Source organism: Mustela nigripes, chromosome 2 (assembly GCF_022355385.1).
Source record: "Mustela nigripes isolate SB6536 chromosome 2, MUSNIG.SB6536, whole genome shotgun sequence".
In the NCBI taxonomy this organism is placed as follows: Eukaryota; Metazoa; Chordata; class Mammalia; order Carnivora; family Mustelidae; genus Mustela; species Mustela nigripes.
Genome location: NC_081558.1, coordinates 55,354,823 through 55,372,276, shown reverse-complemented (window position 1 = coordinate 55,372,276; position 17,454 = coordinate 55,354,823). Strand labels below are relative to the sequence as shown.

The window sequence follows — 17,454 nt, the reverse complement described above, 5'->3', positions numbered from 1 at the left end:
GAGGCTGCTGGGAAAGGAGGGGTCTCGGGGGCCAGGCAGCGGGTGAAGGAGGAAGCGACGGCACAGTGGGGGAACGCATGGGGGAGGCTCTAAGGGAGCAGCTGCACCCATGAAGCTGGGAGGTAAAGAGAGCTGGGACCAGCTCTGACATGTTCCACCCTGCTTGGTGCTTAATACGTCCAGAGCCCCGGCTCAACCCCTGTGCAGGGATGCCCCAGGGATACAGGAGATTGCCAGGGCCCAGAAGGGACACTGGCCCTGCCAGGGCCCCACAGCATCAGGGGTGGGGCAGCCTGGAGGCTTCGAGGTACCCATCTTCAGGTCCCTTCTCCCTGCCCCCACTCTGGTTTCTCAGCAGCGGTTCTAGCCTGGGGACAAATGCGCCTAGGAACGAATTTGGCAGGGGCCCCCAGGAGAAGGGCCCAAGTTGGGGTTCACCTCGGTTTGGGTCAAATCCCCACCCTGGAATGCTTGTCCCAACAGGTGGCCAAAGCTATTCTGGGAGGTACTATGAATAGCTCGTCACAAGGCCCCATCCCAAGAACGGGTTTAGACTTCTGACAAGGCTGTTCCAGGCTTCTCTTAAAATGGCCAAGAATCTCCCACTGGGGAGGTCAGGGGGTCGGGTGCTGGAAACTGGGCATGTTCTTCTCCCACGTTCTCTCCTCCTGGCCCCGCCCGCCTGGCCCTTCTGGGCTGCACCACGGGCAGGATGACATGGCCACAACCCAGAGGGTGCATGACAGAGGCCATAGTGGTGCTGCTCAAGGTGCCCCAAAATCTCTCAAGGCAACTCCCAGGAGCTGTAGTACCAGCCCCATTCCACAGATGGGGGAAATGAAAAGCCAGGAAAGGGAAGAACACCATAATGCCAAGGCTTCCCTCCCCACCCCTGAGACAGTAGCACACCAGGAAGGAAAGAGCTTGGTCTCTGTCATTTGGGATGGAGTCCTGGCTCCACCAACAATCCCGGGTGACTCTGCAGCAGGGGGCAGCGTCTCTCTGGGCCTCAGTTTGCTCATCTGGAGAATGGGCACAATGGCTTCTAGTCTGCCTTCTTCATGGGGGATCTGGGCATAGCCAGGGCAAGAAAAGGCTCCCTCCGGCTTAGGCTCACCTGTCAGCGGGGCCGCCGGGCCGGACGTAGGTCAGAACGAGTGGACGGGTCTTGTGTAGGTCTTCATGGGCACCCCCTGGACAGAATTCAACAGGAGGTGGCAGTCATCTGCCTACCTCAATACCTAGAGGCCCAGACTCAGCCCCTAAGCCGGCACCCTTCATTAAACCTGTTTGAGGGCCTGTCCTTGCAATTCACAGGCCCTCTTTCAAGATTCCAACTATAAATCCCCACAGGGGAGGACAGAAAGTAGTGACATGACCAAAATCCTCTCTCCCTCTTAAATTATTTGCTTCTCTTCCTATGACCTCATCTTATTCCCCTCTCTGCCCTGGTTTCAAGGCAGCTCCAAACTTTGTTCTCAATCTCACTCCCAGCAATCATGCACATATCATTGTTTGACAATTTTTCCATTTAACATTTGACTTAATGGTCCTCGGTTCTTTAAAGTGAGAAACCATCTATCTATTAATCTATCTATCCATGTACTATATATCTGAATCTATAACCTTACTAAAGCAAAACAGAACACGTATGGAATCAACATTAGCCTCCTTCCCACCCCTTGACCCCCAAGTGTGACTCTTAGACTGACCTCTGAGGACAAAGCCAAAGCTACTGCCCTCCTTGTACAGGGAGACGTCCACGGTCTTTGTGATGATCCCTGGGCTGTTCTCAGGGGCTGGAGAGAAAAGGAAGGCTCCTTTGAGTCCCTCAGTCACATGGCCAAGCCAAAGACATCCCCAAAACTCATTTCAGGAGAGCTTTACAGGGAGGGTAAACTCCCCCCCACCTCTGCCCATTTACAGGTAGGACAAGTAAGACTGCAAGAGTTCTGCCGAACTCACACTTGAATCCATGGCTATGGGCTCAGGCCAGGGTTGAATTCTAATTATTCAAATCTTAAGACTTTCGACCAACTTTGAAAATTCAGAGGTAGGCTAAACCCTCGGCCACCGTACTCTGCAGGCTGGTAGGATGGAGAGTGCAGTAGGACAGGGAACAATCTTTTTAGCCAACATTCCCCAAACCTTTCCCCTTTAAGGAAAAGCATCTGAACACTAAATACACAAAATGACACTGGTTTATAAACAGGGCCCTGTCACCTCCTGGTGACAGCATACTGCAGTGGTAGGCAAAGTCCCAAGATGTGACTTAGATGTCTGTGGCCAATCTTCAGGTCCCACCCACTCAGGTCCTTAGCTGGCTTGGTCCCCACCACCCAGGTGCTGGTGGGGAGATAGCTGTGTCTACCCACGACTGAGGCAGTGGAGAAAGTTCCCCGTCCAAGGGCACCCACCGGGCGGGGGCAGCTCATACTCCACCTCCAGCACCACGCGCTCGCCCACATTCTTGAGCAGGGTGATGATCTCATCATGGCGGAGCCTGGTCAGATGGATCCCATTCACTGACCGAATATAGTCACCCACGTTCAGCAGATCACTCCTGGGAGCAAGGAGGCAAGAGCACATGCATGGTGACAGGTGCCAGCACTCACAGCCCCTCTTTTGTTGAATCCTTACGATCTCTGAATCCCTTATGATCTGAAGCTGTGGCTCAAAGAGGTCAGACCTTGTCCAGGGTCACACAGCACGTTAGTAAGAGAGCGCAAATTCTAACCTAGACCTGTCTGATACCCAGCCCTGGCATTGTCCCCTGCTGGTGGGAATCAGCCCTCCTGAGGAAGGTTCTGACCAACCCTGAGGAGCCTGCAGAGTGGCCGAATCATCTCCCTCTTTGCTAGTTCTTAAGCACTCACCCTGGGTTCTGACGGCTAATACATTCTGTTCCACTGGACACTTACCAGCATCTGCTCTGTACGAGGCCCAGACAGGCCCAGAAAGGCCAAGCCCTAGGTCTATGGAGCTCATGATCCAAGGGAGCGACACAGGTAAGAGGACAGGAAAATCCAGAGCAAGGTATCCACAGGTGGCACCCAGGGCCATGGAGCAGATCAGGGCAGCTGTCTTGCCCTGGGATGGGGGGCCTCCCAGAAGCAGTACCAAGGGGTGAGCAGGAGTCTGCCAGTGAGGAACAGGCCTTCCAAGAAGGTAACTGCATGTGCAAAGGCCCAGAGGGCCTGGTAAGAGTGGGATTCTGTGGCCGAATAAGCCCCTTGTGTAAAGAGAAGAGAAGTGGCTCCATGGCTCAGGGGTTAGAGCACTGGTCTTATAAAGAGAAGAGAAGTAACTGGGTCTAGAATTACAGCCTGCCTTGGAAGCTTTGCTCTGAGAAGCATTTGGCTGCTCCTAGAAAAACCTGCCTGATCGCTTTGCCTGTAACTCTGGTACATTTTCCACTGGCCTCTAGCCCCTTCCTACTACCCTGCCAAGCCCCGTCCTCACCTGGCAGCGAGCCCCCCGGGTCTCAGGTTGGAGACCCTGGGCTTCCCATCCTTGTCGGTGCCACCTGAGATGGTCAGGCCCAGTGTACTGCCTTCCTTCTTGATCAGCTCCACCATGGTGACCCCACGGAACTCCTCTGTCAACAGATGAGGGGGTGAGCAGTCAGCACAGGGCAATTCCAGACCCCCAGCTCCAGTAAAAGTGAGACCGACACTTGGTAAACGGGGCATCTGACCACAAAATTCTGGGTATCATCTCCTTTTTACATCAAGGATCAGAGAGGTTGAGGGACTGGTCTAAGGTCATAGAGTGAGTAAGCAGCAGAGCCAATGCCATCTGATCCTGACTCTGAGCTCTCCATGCCTCCAGGACAAAGGGAGGAGGCTCATTACCTGGAATGCTCTGTCTGCGGCACGCCAGGGCCACATCGGTCCCTCCTGCATCCTTGCCTCCTTTGGAGTAAGGCCCGTCGTCTACAAGCAAGAAAGAGAAAAAGCCCCGAGTTGCACTTTCATTTCCGTGCAGGAGAACGCTTTCAGCCTTGGGAATCTTCTGCTTCATGGATGTGGCCTGGAAGAGGGGGTTCCTTCCTGCCACTAGCTCTCTGCTCTCACCAAGTCTCTGCTGGGGCATCCTCATGGTGCCCCCCAACCCAGAGGCTCCATCTCTGCCCTTGGGCTGAACAACCTTCTGAACAGCAATGCTATACAGGGAGCTTCCCAGTCGTTCCGTGGTTAACCATCCCCAAAACATTAATTATGGACAAGATTATTCCACCATACAGATACAGGAGCTCAGGATCCCAGCAGGACAACGCAGGCCCCCAGGCACACGACTGGGGAGCTGGGCGATTTGGATTAGATTGTGGGTCTGCAGACTCCACCACCCAGGACTGGGCTTGCACACCCGCTGGGACTGGCAGCTCACTCACACGCGGGCACCTCCACACAGGAGAGACAGTGCCAACCATGAGCAAACTCAATCTTGAATGGACCCAATTAACACGTCTTCGTGAGGACCGCACATGAGGGTCTGCAATTCATAGTGTCAGACACTCTAGGCAGCCAGAGTTAAGTCTGTCTCCTTTAATTCTAGAAAACACTCCCCTGTTATTTTTCAAGTGTTGTTTTCTTCCCCTCTCTCTTAGGAAATGCTTAAAGGAAATTCCTTGGGACTGCGTTTTTCTCTCCCATGACCCATCACCTCTCTCCATCACATTTCCTACTTTAGTATCTCTCAGGGATGTCTCATCTATAGTAACATCTGCCTTTTTAATGCTTGGAGAAGTTCTTCATAGATTTCAAACACTAGGAAAATAGACTAGTACAACGCAGAGGTTCTCAAAGGAGGGTCCCTAGCCCAGCCCTACCAGTATCACCTGGGCACTCATCAGAAATGCAAATTCTCGGGCCCCACCTACCACAGAGTAAATTAGAAACTCGGACGGTGGAGTTCAGCAGTCTGCATGGGTTGGGTGTGTGTTTTAGTGCATTACCCCAATTTATATTTTCATCTATTTATTATAGACATCCAAATTAATTCTTTGTGGCATGCTTTTCTCTGGGTTTTGGGAAATGTGTCTTGACCACCACCGCAATCAGGATTTAGAACATTTCCATCACCCCCCAAATTCTCTGTTGCTGCCCCTCTATAGCCAGTCCCTGCACCCTCCCCCTGCACCCCTCACCTCCCAACTATCACTGGTCTGTTTTCTCTATATATAATTCTGGCTTCCCTAGAATGCCATATAAATAGAATCCTACAGTGTGTGGGCTTCGGAGTCTAGTGTCTTTTATTTAGCATCATTTGAGATTCACACATGTTTTTTCATGGATCAGTAGTCTGTTGCTTTTTATTGCTGACTGGTGCTCGATAGCAGGGAAGATGTACTGTGTGGTTAGCCATACACCGGCTGAAAGACATTTCCACTCTTTCCAGTTTGGGGTGATCTCTCAGGAAGCGTTAATAAATATCTACATACAAGTTTTGATTTGAACATCACATTCCATCCCACCTGGGTAAATATCCAGGAGTGGAATTCTGGGACATATGGTAAGAATGAGGTTAACTTTGTTAAAAACTACCAAGCGGGTCCGGCTGTTTCACACTCTCGCCAACATTTGGCAACATTAGTTAGGGTAATTTTTTTTTTTTTAAGATTTTATTTATTCACTTGACAGAGACACAGTGAGAGAGGGAACCCAAGCAGGGGGAGTGGGAGAGGGAGAAGCAGGCTTCTTGCAGAGCAGGGAGTCTGATGCAGGGCTTGATCCCAGGACTATGGGATCATGACCTGACCTGAAGGCAGTTGCTTAATGACTGAGCCACCCAGGTGCCCCACATTTATTATTTTTTAAAGGTTATTTATTTATTTGTGAGAGAGAGAGAGTGTGTGTGTGTGTGTGTGTGTGTGTGTGTGAGAGCAGAGGGGAGGGGCAGACAGAGAAGGAGAGAGAATCTCAAGCAGACTCTAGGGTAAGTACAGAGCCCAAGGCAGGGCTCCATCTCATGACCCTGAGATCATGACCTGAGCAGAAACCAAGAGTTGGTCGCTTGACCCACTGAGCCTCCCAGGCTTCCCTCTATATTGAAATATTTTAAAACAAACCCCAGAAATGAGGAAATTACCCCTCTAAATATTTCAGTATGCATTAAAAAAATAGGAACATATTTCTTATCCAGCAAAAATACCATTATCACACCTTATAAAATTAAAATGATTCCTTAATTATTAATTTAATACCCACTCCATATTCAAATTTTCCTAATTCCAATGAGTTTTTAATTTCAACAAGTACATTTTTGGTTTTGGAAAGCTTTGTTTGGTCCTTTTGCTTATATCCTCATTCTGCTTTCATATGTTGTCCTGTCTTTTTCCGTTGTGTCTTACAGGTCTCTAATAATTTTAAATCTTTTCAGTGTTCATCTGTTATTCAGTATTCTATTTCTCAGACCCTTAAGAGCTGTTTCTGCTATTTGGGACATTTGATGACTCTCCCTCCCAGGGAACTATTTCTTCCTGAGTTTGGTAATTGTTGGACTGTGAGCTCATCTTTGGTGGGGATTTATCTGCGGGACTCTTATTAAGCCTGGTTGCAAGCCAGTCCCTCCAGGGTCCAGAGAGAATTTGCAATTCCTTCCCCTCAGTGCCTGCCAAGGCATCATTACCCACACCCTGGCTCAAGGATTCTGGAATCAGGGATGTACTGTGAAATGCAACCCCCAACAGAAACAAGGGGCACATCTCAGATCACGAATTCTCAAAGGAGACCACCCAAGACCTAGTTGAGACAGACATGCTATCTCTTTGGTAGATGTGTGGATTTTTTCTAAATCCCCACTTTCACTGAGGGTGAAAAGGTCTTGGCTTTCTGCTGGGGTGTGAATTCCAACTAGGGAAGGGATGAGGGCATCATCTCCTGTATCCTTAAGCTATCAAAACCCAAGCCCTTGGTTAGCAGACCAGCTAACACCCTCATTCCTGCTACCACCCCAAAAGTCTCAGCATCAGCCAGCACTCATCCTACTGTTTTTCAGTTTTCTCTTTGTTTTTGATTAGGAATGTATAGAATTTATAGATTAATCTGTGGACAAGTGACATCTTTATAATACTGGGTCTTCCAATCAATGAACATGGTCTAGTCTTTGATTTATTTTTGTCTTCTTTAATCTCTACCAAGAATGTTATATACACTCATGGGCAAAAATCTTGTACATCTTTCTTTAAATATATTCCTAGATATCTTTAGTGTTTTTTAATGTTATTGTAAATTGGATCACTTTTCAAATTTAATTTTCTAATCATTTGTTGCTGGCATATAATAATACAGTTGATGTTGTATTCTGACCTTTAAAATCCCCATATTAATTCTAGTAGTTTATCTGTAGGGTCTTTAGGATTTTTCTGTCATCTGTGAAAAGTGACAATTTTATTTCTTACTTTCTAAGCTTCATACTTTTTTATTTATGTTATTTGCCTTTTTGCACTGGCCAGACACCCAGTACAAAATTAGAAGTCGTTATACAGACCATGCTTATCTCCTCTGCTGCTAGTCCTCTTCATTTCCTGTGAATTCATCTATGCATCTCAAAGGAGTTTGAAGCTGGAAGGTTTCAGGTTACCTGCTCCGGGAGAATCCCAGAGCCCATGCTAACCCTCAGCACCCCCTTGTCTTAGGCCTTGTTCATACTCTGGTTCTCTTCTATGTCCTGATAGGTGAGGGGAAGGGGGCTAAATGCGTCATGCACCAACCATCCACACTATCCCCTTCTATCTCGTGCACTTGTCACAGCAGCCCTGGTGGGAGGCAGATGCTATCATCACTTCCACTTGACAGAGGAGAAAACTTGCAACACAGAGGGCCAAAGTCCTTAGCCAAGGCAGCTTCTGCAAAAAGCCAGGACCTAACCCCAGGCTCCTTGCCCATGCCACCCCATGTTGCAGGCTCCCTGGACCAGGTTATTTTTTTCACACTCCTTCTCCAGGTCCTTTCTCAGCACCAGATTGAGCTGGGCAAAGACAAGTTGACAACCCATCAAGCTGGCAGGCTCTCCCGTGCTGCCCCAGGGGACCACCCCTCCCAGCACCAGGTATGCCCCTTGGGCTTCCACAGATTCCTTGGGCCTCACTTGAGACTGCACATGCCCTCCCGCCAACCCTCCACTCTGGAGGAAGAGCTCTCCAGCTGCCGTCATCCCTGCAGCTCCACCCTGGCTTGGCCAGGTATTAAGGCTGGGCTCAGGGTTCAGCCCTGCCTGAGGGCAGACCCTGGCTCAGTGATTCACCAGCTGTGGAAGGCCACTCCTTTTCCCTAAGCCTCTGGCCATGGCGAGACCTAACTCAGGAAGCATGGTTATAGAGAAGAATCAGTCCTGGCAAGGGGCAGAAGCTGAGTATCCCATCCCATCCCATCCCTAATCTGACATTAGGGTTCAGTGGGGGTCAGTCTGGATCAAGGTCAGGGCTCAGCTTGAGTTCAGGGTCAGGGCTCAGTCGGAATCAGGGACAGGGTTCAAACTACAGCACGTTGCTCAATGTCTGCACTACTAACATCTTTTTTTTGCTAGATAATTCCATGTGGTGGGGGGGGGGGGCTCTCTTCTGCATCGTACAATGGTCAGCAGCATCCCTGCCCTCTAATTGCTAGATGCCAATAGCACCCCACCCCATCATGACAACCAATAATAACTCCAGACATCGCCAAACGTCCTGTAAGGAAACAATATTAGCCCACCTGAACCCCCATTGAAAATCACTGCTCTAGAGTCTGTGTGGGGCTCAGGCTGGGACTGGGACAGGTTCAGCACGAGGTCAGGGTCATGGCCCAGCCAGGATCTCAAGAAAGTGAGACCCTTCACACCTGCAGCTCTAACGGCTGAGAAACCACCCAGCTCCCCAGCACTCTGCATCTACAGACCAAGCCTAGGCTCCCTTTGCTTGCCAGAAGGTAGTAAATAACAAATCAGACAGCAGTTAAGCCCAGAATCATTTCCAGGGCCTCCGGAGTTGGGCCCCCAGCAGCTTCCCTCACTAGCCCCCACCCCCACCTCGCTCCCCAGGCCCATTATTCACACCAGCCACCACCAATTCAGGCAACACGTCATTAAGTATAATGCCTCCCATTACGGTTCCCTAATTTGCACTTCATTTAGATTCAACAAGATGTTTCTGAGCTAATAAAATTAAAAAGACTGGGTTCTATCAACTATGTGACAGCGAAGGTCTCTGGTATTTCATGCAGGCAATTCTGGAATTAAAAATCTGTCTTATCCCCTGCAAATGAGATTCTGCCACTGGAAAATCCCTCTCTCTTGGGCTGTCCTGGGAAGACCAGAGATAAGCTTGCTGGCTCCAGATTTGAGTCTGGGGATGGGGGATTGGGAAGATTAGCTCCTAAGAAGAGGACAAGAAAGCAGAGGGTCAAGTTCACCAAATTCAGAGCAGTAGGATCCCAAAGAATGGAGCATGAAACAACAGTGGGTTAAATGTGGTGTTTTGAGCCCAGATACTAAAAACAAAAAAATCTAGAAACCTAGAGTGAGGAACGGTGGGATCCCCAAATGTGGTTCCCCAAAGGCTGCAAGATGTTGGCTCTGAAAGTGAGGGCCCATGTTCTGGGGTGTCTCTGAAGTGTCCTCCACATTTGTCTTCCAGACAGCCTCTCCTCCCTTTCTACACCCCAATATTCAGATTTTGCTCCACTGAAGTGCACGGTACCAAGTTGGGCTGCAGTGACTCCCTTGGGACAGAGGTGTCCGGTCTGTTCATCTTAACTGAGTGACCCCAACTCCCTCCTTTCTACAATTTTTTGCTGGCTTTGAGGGAGCCAGCTGTGAGCATCTCTCATCCTGGCTATCAGGCAGGCATGACTATGGGCTGCAAACCAGAATTCATATAAGTGTGTGCAGACAGAGTTGGTGGGCAATATATGGGAACTTGAGAGACTGCTCTCTGGGGAAGGGACATGCATTTTAGTCTGTGGCTCTGATGATCTCTCTTGGGAGACTAAGGCCCCTCTGGACAGCTAATTGCTAGTTAAGAGGCTCCTGGATATCTAAGACCCCCTTCTATATTCAGGAAGGCACTCAGGAGGAACGCCACAATATTTATGTTGATGCCTGTTCAGCAACACTGCTCCACTTTCACAAGCATCCCATGGTGTGAGGAAACTAAGGCAGCATTCAAACCAAGAATCAAGGCAGAGTCAGAATTTCCAATCAGCTGTATGACTTAAGTCTCTATTTCTCTATCTATAAAATGGAAGTGTATCCCCCCACCCATTGCTGGCTCCAGCCAGCCCAGGCTTGAGAATGTGAAGGAATTATATTATTTATAGAAAACCCCATGGGGGTTCAGACCCCAGTCCTCCTCCCTCACAGAACCTGCTCGCTCTCTCCCGCTCTCTTTTTTGTTCTGGGACTTGGTAATTACATGCTTAGAGATGAAGGCTTTTCAAAAACATCTTTCCCACCAATTTTCAGCTGGAAACGTGCATAAAAACAGAGATATTTTTATCCGCGTGTTTCTTTTTTCCCCGTCTCCTCCTTCCAGCAATGGGCAATTACGAGCTTTTGCCTTCAGTCAATTCGTCCTATAAGAACTCGCTTCCGAGGGAAATGCATTTCCACAGCAATGCCAGCCTGTCCCGCCCGGATGCGGGCTGGCCCCATCGGGAGAGCAGAAGGGAGCGAGGCAGTGCTTAAGAACAGAGCTTAAGTACACCTGGTCCCGCGCCTCGCACTACAGCCAGGGGTGGTTGGGTGCCTTTCTTTCTTATTTTATTTCTCTTGAAAGCTTTGCTAATTTGCCTTCATTATCCCCGTTTCTCTGGGGCCCCAGGGAGCTATTGAGCTTTGACAAAGGGAAAAGGAAGTCAGCCCCTGGCCAGGATGCCTTTGCCAGGATCCAGCCTCAGCAAGAAAGGGGCACCGGAAGGCAGTGCCACAGACTCAGCCATGACTGAGCCTGGTTCTCCGGACCTCCAGGAGGCAGCATTCAGCACATTTCTCGTTTACTGAGAAAACAAGACCCAGGGGCTCAGCCTGAGCAGAAGAGGAAATGAGGACCAGCCACCAGCAGGTCCAGCCCAGCCCCATCTCCCCTGAGGAGGAGAAGGGGACTCCTGGGTCCAACCTTAACTGTCCCAGTGGCCCATGGCTGCCCCCACGGGCAGCGGCTGCTCGCCGTTCCAGCACACCCCCGAGGGCTCTGCCAGTTCCAGCTTGGCTGCTGCCACCTGGGCAGGCAGTGCTGCAAAAGGAAGGATGGACTTTGGCCTTAGGCCAACTTCAGATTCTGATTCTAAACATTGCCTGCTGGCTAGGAAACCGGGACAAGTCACCTCTCTCTGAGCCTCAGGCTTCTCCTCTGTGCATTGCGAGGGCTCACCTCCAGGGGCAGTGTGAGCAGCGAGATGATGGAGTTTACACAGAAGCCATGAAACTTGGTAGTAGTCTCCCTGCCCCTGTCACTGACCCTGTTAAAAAGGTTTTCGTCGATTAATAATGGCAACTCTTTCCGATTAAGCCCTGTGAGTTGTCCTGGGTGCTTCATAAGCATTGTCTCGTTTCATCCTATCTTCTGCAATGGTGTGGGGAAACTGAGGCACAGAGGTTAACCAACTTCCAATGGTAAAGAGCAAGGTCAAGATTTGAACCCAAGCCATGTTCTGTGGCCTTTAAAACGATTACCACTTTATCCTCACAAGACTCCTATGTGGTGGGTGCCATTATCATCCCCATGTTACAGAGGAGGAAACTGAGACACAGAGAAGTCAAGGGAACTTCCAGCGCCACACAGCTCCTAAGTGGCAGAGCCACGGGCCCCCTCTGGCCTCCTCCTCCCACCCCATGACAGTCCTGGGGAGACTCGGATAATGCCTATGGTTCTGCAGTCACCTCTGCTCCAGGCAGCAGCCCAGCCCCTTTGGGCACTGCCCACAGAAGGATGCCCCTCTGGCCATCGCAGGCTGGACCAGAGCATATATGGGGTACAGGTTGACCTCAGAGTGACACCCCGATCCCGACTCCCGACAGCTGACAAGTCTCCCCAGAGGCCAGCCTCCCACAGACAGAGTAGCAGGGAAAGATCAACTTGGCAACAGGATGACCCCTCTTTCTATTCAATGCATGTTTATAAGGGAAGCAGGAAACATACCAAGAGATTTTAAAAGTAGATGCCCAATTCACTTGCTGCCAAGGATTGGGAAAAAAAGAACACGGAAAAGGAGTGCCAGGCCCACACTCTGCATGTGCTAACTCATTTAACTCTGCTGAAAGCATGGGGAGGGAGGCTTCGGGACTTCCTCGTTTACAAATGCAGAGACTAAAGCCCAGAGAGGGCACTCAGCTGGTGAACTGCAGAGGAAGGACTGGAATCCAGAACTTCCTGGCCTCCCAGCAGGCCACAGCCTTACTCCTCGACTGTGTCTTCTCCCTCTAAACACAAGGCTAAGGGACCCGTAGGGGGTTCTAGAGCCCGAAGTGGCCCCGATAACACGTGGGATGAGGGTGCAGCCTCAAGTCAGGCCTCCGTCTGCCTCTTCTGGGCCTAGGCTCTCCCACCTCACCCTGGAACCAGCAATATTAAGTAGCATGACCTTAAACCTGGGCTACCAGTGGAACTGTTTAATTTCTTGACTGTGGTTGCATGGGGCTGTAAAAAGATTCAATTCACTCTGTGAAGAGTAAAAGCAAAATTTCTCACCACGGGGCACCTGGGTGGCTCAGAGGGTTAAGCCTCTGCCTTCAGCTCAGGTCATGATCCCATGGTCCTGGGATGGAGCCCCACGTCCGGCTCTCTGCTCAGCAGGGAGCCTGCTTCCTCCTCTCTCTCTGCCTGCTTCTCTGCCTACTTGTGATCTCTCTCCCTCTGTCAAATAAATAAACAAAATCTTTAAAAAAAAAAAAATTCTCACCACAACTGACAGTCCCTCATCCTCCCTGACTTTACCTCCTAATACTCTCCCCTTCACCAGCTCCACTCCAGTTTCCTGGTCTTCCCACTGTTGCCCACACCAAACTTGTGCCCACCCCAGGGCCTTTGCACTGGCTATTCCCTCTGCCCAGAAGATTCTTCCACAAACTACCCCTGTCACATCCTTCAGGAATTTGTGGAAATATCACCTTCTCAGGAAGGTAGGTCTTCTCTCATACCTTCCTTCCCTGCTTTACCTTTTTCATGCACTCAACACCATGTAACAGACCCCACTTAAAAAAAAAGTCATGATCTCATTTACTATCTGCCTCTGCCCACTAGGATATCAGGTCCGGAAGGCTGGGTTATGTCTGTCTGTCACTACCATGTCCAGCATGGAAAGTATGGCGTACGGTAAGTACTCAGTAAATAATCTGGAATTCAATTCCTACTTACAGAGGAGAATGGGGATTGAAGAGGTGAAATGAGTTGTTCAAGGTCACGGAATCAGGAAGAGCCAGAGCCAAGATGCAAAGCTGGACCTCCTGGTTCTACATTGTGGCCTCTGCGGTCAAGGGCCTGGGGTCCCCCCATGGCCACAGGCCCTCCTGTGCAGTAGGAGGTCAGGCCCCCCTGACCATCCAGATGGTTATCGTCAGAGTCCCTCAGAGGATGCGCGGCCCAGGCCACAGCAGAAGGACTACTCTCCCTTATCCCCATGACACACACACACACACACACACATCCTGCCTGAGCCTTTCCAGGCCCCACTGGGTGGCCAGGGCTCACTGAGGCCCAGTAGGCCCTGGGAACAAAGACCACTTTGTGGCAGGGAGTGAGAGAATGAACACTGAGGGCGTGGGGGGTACAACTTCCTGCCAAAATCTGTATTTAGGCCTACTGTGCACCCAAGTCTGGGCACATCCCTTTCCACAGGGGCTTAGGGTTGATGTATGGTGAACCAAGGCTCCCAGAAGCAAGACTGGACATATGCAGGCAGGAGTCCATCAGGGGCAGAGAAAGGGCACTGAGCAGTGTGTTCCACAGACCCCAACCCTAAGCATGGCTCTCACTGAAGAGCTCTGCATTATGGCCTGATTTCTCAGGGCCTCAGCCTGCCCTGCGAAATGTGGGGGGTATATGGAGTAGCTACTTGTTGGATACCCTGTCCCCCCTGCTCCTGGGGAGACCACATGACCAGGCCTAGCTGGTCAGTCAGAGGCCTCAGTCAGAGGTCAGTCAGACCAGAGATTGGTCAGGAGGGAGCATTTGATCTAAGTTGGGCCAACAAAAGGTGGCCCTGGGAGGTTTGCTGGAACTATTAGAAACAGGTTCTCTTTTCTTAGAGATGACTGACCTGGTTGACCTTAAACTCAAAGGTTATAGGGACCTCTGTGTACCTCCCTAAAAAGAAGCAGAGACCCAGAGTCCTAACGATGTTAACTGAGTAACTGGATCCCACTGTGCTTAAGCTCCATCTTTGGACCTTTCTGAAGAAAAAAAAAGAAAGTCTCAGTGCTGACATCAGCCGTGGCAGGTAATCATGAAGTTCATGTGGTAATTATGAAGTTCTGTGGAGAAGAGGTGAGGGTAAGGATGGCAGTGGTGAGGGTGGGGGTCAGTTAAGTCAACAGAAAGAGAAAAAGCCAGGGAGATCAAGAAGGGCCTTAAACACCAGGATAAGGAGTTGTGATCAGATTTGAATTTTAGCAAACTCCCTCCCACGACAGCACGGAGAGGTGGGATAGAGGCTAGAAGGCTGAGGAAGAGACAGGCGCAAAGGTCCAGGCAGTCAATGCTGAGGTCTAAGCCCAGGTGGAGGCCATAAGCCCATGAGGTAGGGGAAGATGCCTCCCCGGTAGTCTTCCATGGGAAGTCTCCAGGGCACTACTGACCTGTGGCTCTGACCACTGCAGGACAAGACCATCCCACTCACCTGAGCCTTAGGTCAGGAGGACAGATATACCCAGGCCAGGAAGGCAATGCCTCCGTTTATAGTGTAGTCCCTGGGAGGGAGCAGAGACAGAATAGGTGAGGTCAAATTCCAGCTTTGCTACTTCTGGCCGTGTGGCCTTGGACAAGTCACTTAATACCTCCATGCCTCAGTTTCCCCAGCTATGAAATGGAGAGAAGAGTAGTACCAAACTCACAATCTTGTGAAAATTAAATGAGAAAACACACAGAAAGAGCTTAGAACAGTGCCTGGCACAAAGTCAGATCTCAAGAGCTGTCAGGTACTATTATTTTTTATTATCTGGAGACCTGGGCGTGATCCTGTCTCTGTTCCTTGCATTGGGTTAGGGGTGGGAGACTAAGTTCACTGAGCAGAGGGATCTGGGTTATAAAAGTCATCTGGGTGCCAGTCCTGGCTTGGCCATTTCACTGGTAGCTGTGGGGCCTTGGGTGGGCCACCTCCCCCACCCTGAGACTATTTCCTCATCTCTCCGTTAGGACCTCAGCCCTTGCCCTTGGAACTATTTCAAGGGGGTACCATCAAAAGTATGTTAAGTGTGGGAAGGGACTGACAGGAAAGGATGACCTGCTCCTGGCTCTTGACAAGCTGGGGGAGGGGGTGGTCAGGGGAAGAAGGCAGCCCAGCCGGGTGAGGCTGGAGAGACAGGCAGCCAGACAGAAGGATGGAGCAATGGTGTTTGCTCCAGAGCCCCTCCCATGGGGCCAATCCTGGCCCCACCTAGAAATGTGGCTGCTGTATGACACCTGCCCCACGGTACTCCCAGAGTCCCAGGGCTCACCAACCAGACCCCGGGGCCAGGGCTTCGGCCAGCCGCCAGCAGGTCCAGCTTCCCGCCTGCTCCAGGAACGCCCTCCACACCACCCTGAGCTCGGCCTTTGCTCTCACATCACTGGGCAGGGAGCTCACTCCCCCTAGCTCATGCCCATGCCAGGGCAGGACATGCCTCCCTGAGGCACCTCTGAGGGGCTAAGCGCTGCCCTCTACAACTCCAGACCTACCTGCTGCCCGTGCCATGTGGACAGCGGACAGCCTGGTGAGCTCAGACCCCAATCTCAGGATGGCAGTCAGGGTCAGACAGAGTCCTGGGTGGGCTGCCCCCGCTCTGGGGTCCAGGGGTCCCTGCCTTGCACTCTCTCCAGGGTCTCTGGGGAGTGGCAGTCCCAGTCTCCTCCCAGGGAGCTCCAGAGGGCTCAGCCCCATCACTCTGCCTGTTGGTCCCCAAGACTTACCAGCCTCTCCAGGGGTCTCCCGGCTGAGCCCACACAGCATGTCCGCTATTGTCTCCTCCGCTGCCCACCAACTCCCTCCCCTCGGGAGCCACGCTGCTCAGCCCTCCCTCACCCTTCCTCCCCCTCCCCCAGGGAGGGGCTGTGGGAGAGAAGCTCACAGCTCCCACTGGCTGGGCACCAGTCCATCCACAGCAGCGAGCGGCTCTCTGCTTAAAGGAGACACAGCCACTGGCTGGCTGGCTGTTGGAATCCTCCCACACCCCACCCCCACACCACCCCTGCTATGCCCACAGTCTGAGTCTGGGTGGGGAGCTCTGGAGAGGGCATACCAGGGTCCTCCCACTAGGGCCCTAGTTAGACAGACCCCGGGGGGCGGGGGGGGTGGCTAGTTCTGAACTGGCCCTGGGACTTTGATAAATGACTGCTCTCCCAGGCCTCAGTTTTCCCATCTAGAAAAGAGGAACAGTGCCTTCCAAACTTTTTTGTAGCAGATTCCAGTAGAATCTTGCACGGAATGCCAGAACCTGGGCCAGATAAAGGGCAACCATATGCCAGAGTGTCTGCAGGTCTCAGGTTAGAAACCCCTGCGCTCAGAGTCCCCTGGTACTCTTTCACGGACATTCCAACTACCTCTTCCGGTCCTCAGTTTCCTTTTCTGGCAGACGTGGTGTGGGGAGGATAAGCCTAGCAGCCTCCCACGTGGAACACCCCCACCCCCCAGCCTTTGGGGAACACGGAGTGAGCTGGGCAGAGAATCCGCCTGCCTTGGGCTTGACCGGCAGGGGCAGCTGTCCACAACTCCAGCCCCAGCTGGGCCTCAGTCCTGCACACTCCTAGATTCCACCACACCAGCTCAGGACTGACCCTGACAACCCCGATGGACACACAGGGCCCCGCCTCCAGCTGCTCATGCTCCCCATCCCACTAATGTGTGTGGGCACCAGCTAAGGGCTGGGCACCACATAGGTGCTGGGACAAAGGGGGGCTAAGAGCGACACAGGGTCAACAGCCTGTAGGTCTGACGACATTTCTCCTCCTGCTGGATGCAGCAAAGAGCAAGAGATGACGTCCTAGCCCCCATGGCTATGTGGGAACAAATGGGGCTCAAGTTTGTTCTGTGTCCTATAGCGAATGGAAATGTACAGCACTGTGGTTAGGGACTGGGTGCTTCCTCAAGGTCCCCTCCCATTGCCCACTTCCAAAGGGCACCTGCTTCTTTGGGTGACTTCACGTATGTCCCGGGGGGGGGGGCAGGCTCCATGTTCCAGGCAGAGTTGTTGGGCCAGCAGTGAGGTCAAGGTCTCAGCCACGGAAGGGGTGGTGAATACTAAATCAGAGAAAGGAGCCCTGAATGGGGAGGAATTTGCTGGGAG

At 51.5% G+C, this 17,454-nt stretch overlaps 1 protein-coding gene across 2 annotated transcripts in view; it reads right to left on the bottom strand.

Moving 5' to 3' along the window:
• GRIP2 (glutamate receptor interacting protein 2) overlaps window positions 1-16,175 on the bottom strand; it is a 40,978-nt gene extending 24,803 nt beyond the window's left edge. For both annotated transcript variants that reach the window (XM_059390393.1, XM_059390394.1), the window contains exons 1-6: window positions 16,082-16,175; window positions 3,855-3,935; window positions 3,463-3,598; window positions 2,418-2,563; window positions 1,713-1,799; window positions 1,118-1,193 (exon numbers count right to left, since the gene is read on the bottom strand). In XM_059390393.1, the coding sequence (XP_059246376.1) occupies window positions 1,118-1,193; window positions 1,713-1,799; window positions 2,418-2,563; window positions 3,463-3,598; window positions 3,855-3,935; window positions 16,082-16,121 (566 nt within the window). In that variant the 5' untranslated portion in view covers window positions 16,122-16,175. The remainder of the gene's footprint in view (window positions 1-1,117; window positions 1,194-1,712; window positions 1,800-2,417; window positions 2,564-3,462; window positions 3,599-3,854; window positions 3,936-16,081) is intronic.
• Between the last annotated feature and the right edge of the window lie 1,279 nt (window positions 16,176-17,454).